The sequence below is a fragment of the Erithacus rubecula genome (assembly GCF_903797595.1).
Source record: "Erithacus rubecula genome assembly, chromosome: 3".
NCBI lineage: Eukaryota > Metazoa > Chordata > Aves > Passeriformes > Muscicapidae > Erithacus > Erithacus rubecula.
Window position 1 is genome coordinate 24,342,758 of NC_136689.1, and position 4,650 is coordinate 24,347,407.

General features: G+C 57.1%; 1 protein-coding gene across 1 annotated transcript; it reads right to left on the minus strand.

Annotated features, from left to right (window-relative positions):
• Positions 1 to 1,589: 1,589 nt before the first annotated feature.
• On the minus strand, positions 1,590 to 4,280 carry DLX5 (distal-less homeobox 5; the record flags this gene model as incomplete). Its single annotated transcript, XM_079301591.1, is given in 4 exon segments — positions 1,590 to 2,278; positions 2,472 to 2,656; positions 3,804 to 4,238; positions 4,241 to 4,280. Coding segments are annotated over 4 exon segments (993 nt in total). The 3' UTR covers positions 1,590 to 1,945.
• Between the last annotated feature and the right edge of the window lie 370 nt (positions 4,281 to 4,650).

Here is a 4,650-nt window from a genome sequence, read left to right on the forward strand (position 1 = left end):
CAACAACCCGGCAGCTCCTCTAAGAAAGGGGTGGGTGGACCCACCTGGGAAATTGACTCTTGTGTCCAAACCTTTCTGCAAAAAGAAGTGACCTCCGGGAGGGGAGAATTTCTTACTGCAGGTTGAATGCTTGTCTAAAGGGAAATGAGGAAAAGAGCGAAAGAAAATGAAAGGGTCGACTATTTTTTTTTTTTTTTTTTTTTTTTTGTACAGGATGGAAGTTAGCAGAAGAGATGAAGACAAGCTTTTCGTCAGCCCCTGGGACGAGGGAAGTCCCTGAAACCTTGAGAGTTAAATGAGCAGGGGACCTTGCCCAGAAGGGTGGAAGAGCTGGGGAGCGTGGGGCAGCGCGGCCGCTCTCCGGCAGCGGGCAGGGGTGGGCAGCCCCCCCAGCCCTGCCTCCGGCACCCCCGCACCCTCCCCGGCGTGCAGGGAGCACAACCGAACAAACTGGTCTATTGTACTGCAAGACATTTACCAACCCCCAAACCTGTTACAAAACAGCAAACCCGGGCTTCTTTCTTTGGGGAGAAAACTGTGCACACCACACTCACTCACGCACACGCACAAAACATGGCAGGCGGGAGAGGAAGGAGAGAAAAGGAGGGGGAGGGCAGCGGGGAGGAAGACTGGAGATAGATAGGTAAGTGCGCCCCAGGGCAGGAGCGTGCCTTTTCAGGCCTCGCCTCCCCCCCTTCCAGCACTCTCCCCGCCAGCCTCAGCTGCCAGAGGGACATCTTTCATCTCGGGGATTCTTCCAGCGGCGCCTTTGGCACATCCACTGCTGTCGCCGTACCCCTCCCGGCCGTGAATTGCCACTGCCCGCTAGGATGGGGGTCCCCGTGGGAAGCTGCGCGGCCGCGGGCACCCCGCGGGCCAGGAGTTCTACTGGAAGAGAGCCCACGCTCCGTGCGAGGGTCCGCGCCGGTGGGCAGCCCTCCGGACATCTCGGCCAAGCCGTGCCTCCAGCACTGGGCAGCGCTAGCGACTGCTCTGACTCCCCCTAAATCGTGTAGAAATAAAACAAAACCAATAAAAGTACCTCTGAAACGTTCCTCCTTCAGTCGAAGCCGCCGCAGGCTTTTAGCAAGAGCGAGGGGAGCGGGGCCCTCATTTTATTCTTTTCTCATATTTAGTGGCTCCCTTTGACGGAAACGTAATTTGTATAATTAGCCGAGCGCACACGGCGACTGATGGGCTGTGGAGTGTGCAGCTCTCGACGCTAATTGCTCTCAGGAATGGATTCAGGGCGGCTTAAGGCGAGAGATTCTCTTTCTGGCATCAGGATGGGCAGCTTTCCCTTCAGCTTAAAGCACTATGGAATAAGATGTGCGTGGTCTTGCCAGAGCCCCTTTCCCGGCGGGGAGAGTGTCCCGCCGCCCCTCGGCTAGCCCGTGGGTACCTGAAAGGGCCAGATCCTGCCAGCACGCCCGGACTGGGGTGGCACTGCACGGCACCGGAACAGAATGTGAACTCCCAGCTCCCATCCTCTTTCCTCACTTTCTTCCTGCAACCAAATTACTATTACTTTTTTTTTCCCCCTCTTATTAGTAGAAGAAGGGGTAATTTGGAAACGTTTCTCTTGGTCGAAATAATTTTATTTTATTCAGAATATACAGTTTAATTCCTCTATCTACAATTATTTACAGGGTTAAAATAACATTGAAAAAAGTCTCTGGAAAAGTTGAGGTCATAGATTTCAAGGCACCAATGATAGTGTCCACAGCTGAGCCAAAAAAATGTCCGTATTGTATAAAAAAGGGTTTCCTTTGAAATGCAATAAGTTACATGCACAAGCTTTACACATTTTAATCTTTTTGATTGTTTCTTTTCCCTTTAAAAAGTTCCCCATATGCATTCCTTTCGTTATTATTCCTTAACAGTAAAACACAGGAGTCCAAGGAACAACAACAACAACAAAAAAATAAAATAATAGGGTCAGGCTCTAATAAATCGTCCCAGAGGCCAGCGCTAACGGGTGCTGTAGGGAGCCGTGGGGTTGGAGGTGGGAGTTGATGGAGTTGGCAGCGGGGTACCAAGAAGTGGAGCTCTCCAGGTAGCTGGATGCAGGGGACGGGTTGGAGTTTGGAGGGTGAGCGTGTGCGTGGGCATGGTGGCTGAGGGAGCGGGACGAGCCCTGAGATTCCCAGACCGCAGGTGACTGTGGAGAGTTGCAGGCCATAGGGTCGCTGGAGCTGGGGCTGTGCTCCGGAGGCATCTCTCCGTTTTTCATGATCTTCTTGATCTTGGATCTTTTATTCTGAAACCAGATTTTCACCTGGGAGCGGGGCGGGAGGAGAGGAGAAGAGAGGAAAGAGGGAGTGGGGAGGGAAAGCGACACTATTAGTGCCCGCCTTGGCAAGCCGGTGCTCCGCGGCTGCGGCGCCCCGCCGCCCTCCCGCCCCTCCGCGGGGACCGATCCAGCCCTTCCCGCCGGGCCGGGCCGTGCCGAGCCGAGCTGCGCGCGGTACCTGTGTTTGCGTGAGTCCCAGGGAGGCTGCCAGCTCGGCCCGCTCGGGCAGGGCGAGGTACTGGGTCTTCTGAAACCTCCTCTGCAACGCTGCCAGCTGAAAGCTGGAATAAATAGTCCGGGGTTTGCGCACTTTCTTTGGTTTGCCGTTCACCATTCGCACCTCGGGTTCCGCCACCTCCTTCTCTGCACGGGCGCAAGAGCGGGAGAGAGACGCGCTCGTTAAACTCGGGACAGGCTGCGCTCCGCGCCGCCGGGGCGGCATCCCGCCCGCGGGCCGGGCCGGGCCGGGCAGCGGCGCCGGCCCGACGGGCCCCTGCGGCTCCCCCCGGGGCTCCCGCAGCCGGGCGGCTCCCCGCGGTGAGACGGGGGGGGGAGAACCCGCTCCCTCCGCACCGGACTCGGCCACCCCCGGCCCTCCTCCTCCTGCTCCTCCGCCTCCCACGCCCGCCCCGGGCATCCTGCCGGGCGCGCAGCGCTGCGCGGGCGGGAGCGCAGGGCGTGCGCGGCCAGCGCGGGCGCTGGGACGATGGCTGGGGCCCTGCTGGGAAGCGCTCTGTCCGGAGCCGAGCCGGACCCGAGGCATCGACCACTTCCTCTGCACGCCCGCGCCATCCCCCCGCCGCCGGCGTGTCCCCAAGCGCCGCCGCGACCGCACTCGTCCCAGCCAAGCCCCAGCCGCTTGGCTTTACCACGGGATTGGGATTTTTCCTCCCTGACCAATTTTTTTCCTTTTATTTATTTTTTTTTTTTTAATTTTTTTTTTTAATTTTCCTTATTTTTCTTTTTCCCTACAGCAGTTACAAAGAAGTAAAGCACTAAAACCGCGACGCTTTCTGGTGAAAAACTCTCCCGGCTTCGCAGCCCCGCCACGGCTGGTCTCCCCCTCCCAGTCTCCTCCCCCGCCCCTCCAGCACAGGGGGAAGGAAACTTTCTTCAACACCGCGAACCTGAGTTTGAGACGCGCAACAAGGCTCGGCTATTTTCTCCCTCTTCCTGCGGGGGGAAGGAGGAGGGAGGTAGCTGTGGGGCCCGGGGCATCTGATAGAGACGCTAAAGCACTAGTCCTACGATTTCTAGTTTAGATCATGAGGGCTGGTTAAAAGAAGTAGACCAGTAAACCAGTTGTCCACTTCTTTCCTCCTTCCTATTCTTTTTTTTTTTTTTTTTTTTTTTTTTCTCTCCCTTTCCTTTAAAAAAAATATTTATTTTTTTTGTTTTCCTTCAATTTCAGGGAAAACCGCATCCCCTTGGTCCGTGGGTCAGGACCAGTCCCCAGCTCCCCCGGTCGCCCCAAAGCCGCGGGAGCTCTCCGCACACCCCCGGCCCTCACCTGGCTGGCTGGCGGAGCTCTGGACGCGGTTGTAAGCCCCGCTGTACTGGTGGTAGGGGCTGGCGTAGCTGTAGTCTGCATAGGCTTTGGCAGGATAGTTCCCGGCAGATCCGTTCATGCCGTGGTACTGATACTGGTAGGGGTTGAGCGCTTTGCCGTAGGAAGCCGAGGTAGGCGAGCAGTAGCCGTGCGGGGCTCCCCCCGCCGGGCTGTAGTAGTCGGAATCCGTAGCGGAGGACTCGGGTAAAGTGGGAGATTCCTGGGACGGGTGGTGCATGGCTGCAGCCGTCTGGAAAGGAGCTTGGAAGTCGCCGGATCTGATGTTGGGGACCCTTCTGTCAAATACTCCTGTCATAGCTCGGAGCCTCGGCGGGCTGGGCTGGCGGCGGGGCTGCTCGGCTCTAAGCAGACATGTCTGGGGGAGGAGGCTGCGGCGCGGTGTCTGTCTCCGGCAGACTGCTGGCTGGGGCGCAGCATAGGCTTGGTTAAATCCTTAATTGCGCTCTTACGCACAGCAGGGTGGATCGGGTTCCATTGGCCAGAGCAATCGGGAGCAGCGACACCCTAACTCGTCCAACTAGTTTAGCACAACAAAGCTTCGGCTGAAAAAAAAAAAAAAAAAAAAAAAAAAAAAAAAAAAAAGAGGGGAAAAAAAAAGAAGAAAAAAAGTCCCATTCAACCTCTTTTTAAAGTGAATACCAACAGCAATCTCCGAGTCGGAGCGTCGCGATTGGGAGGTTTCCGGCTCCCCCCACCCCTGCAGCCGGCGAGGGGGCTCGGCCAGCCCCCTGCTCTCAGCCCGGTGCCCCCGCACCTCCACCCGCAGCGCCCGGGGCAGGGCTGCAGC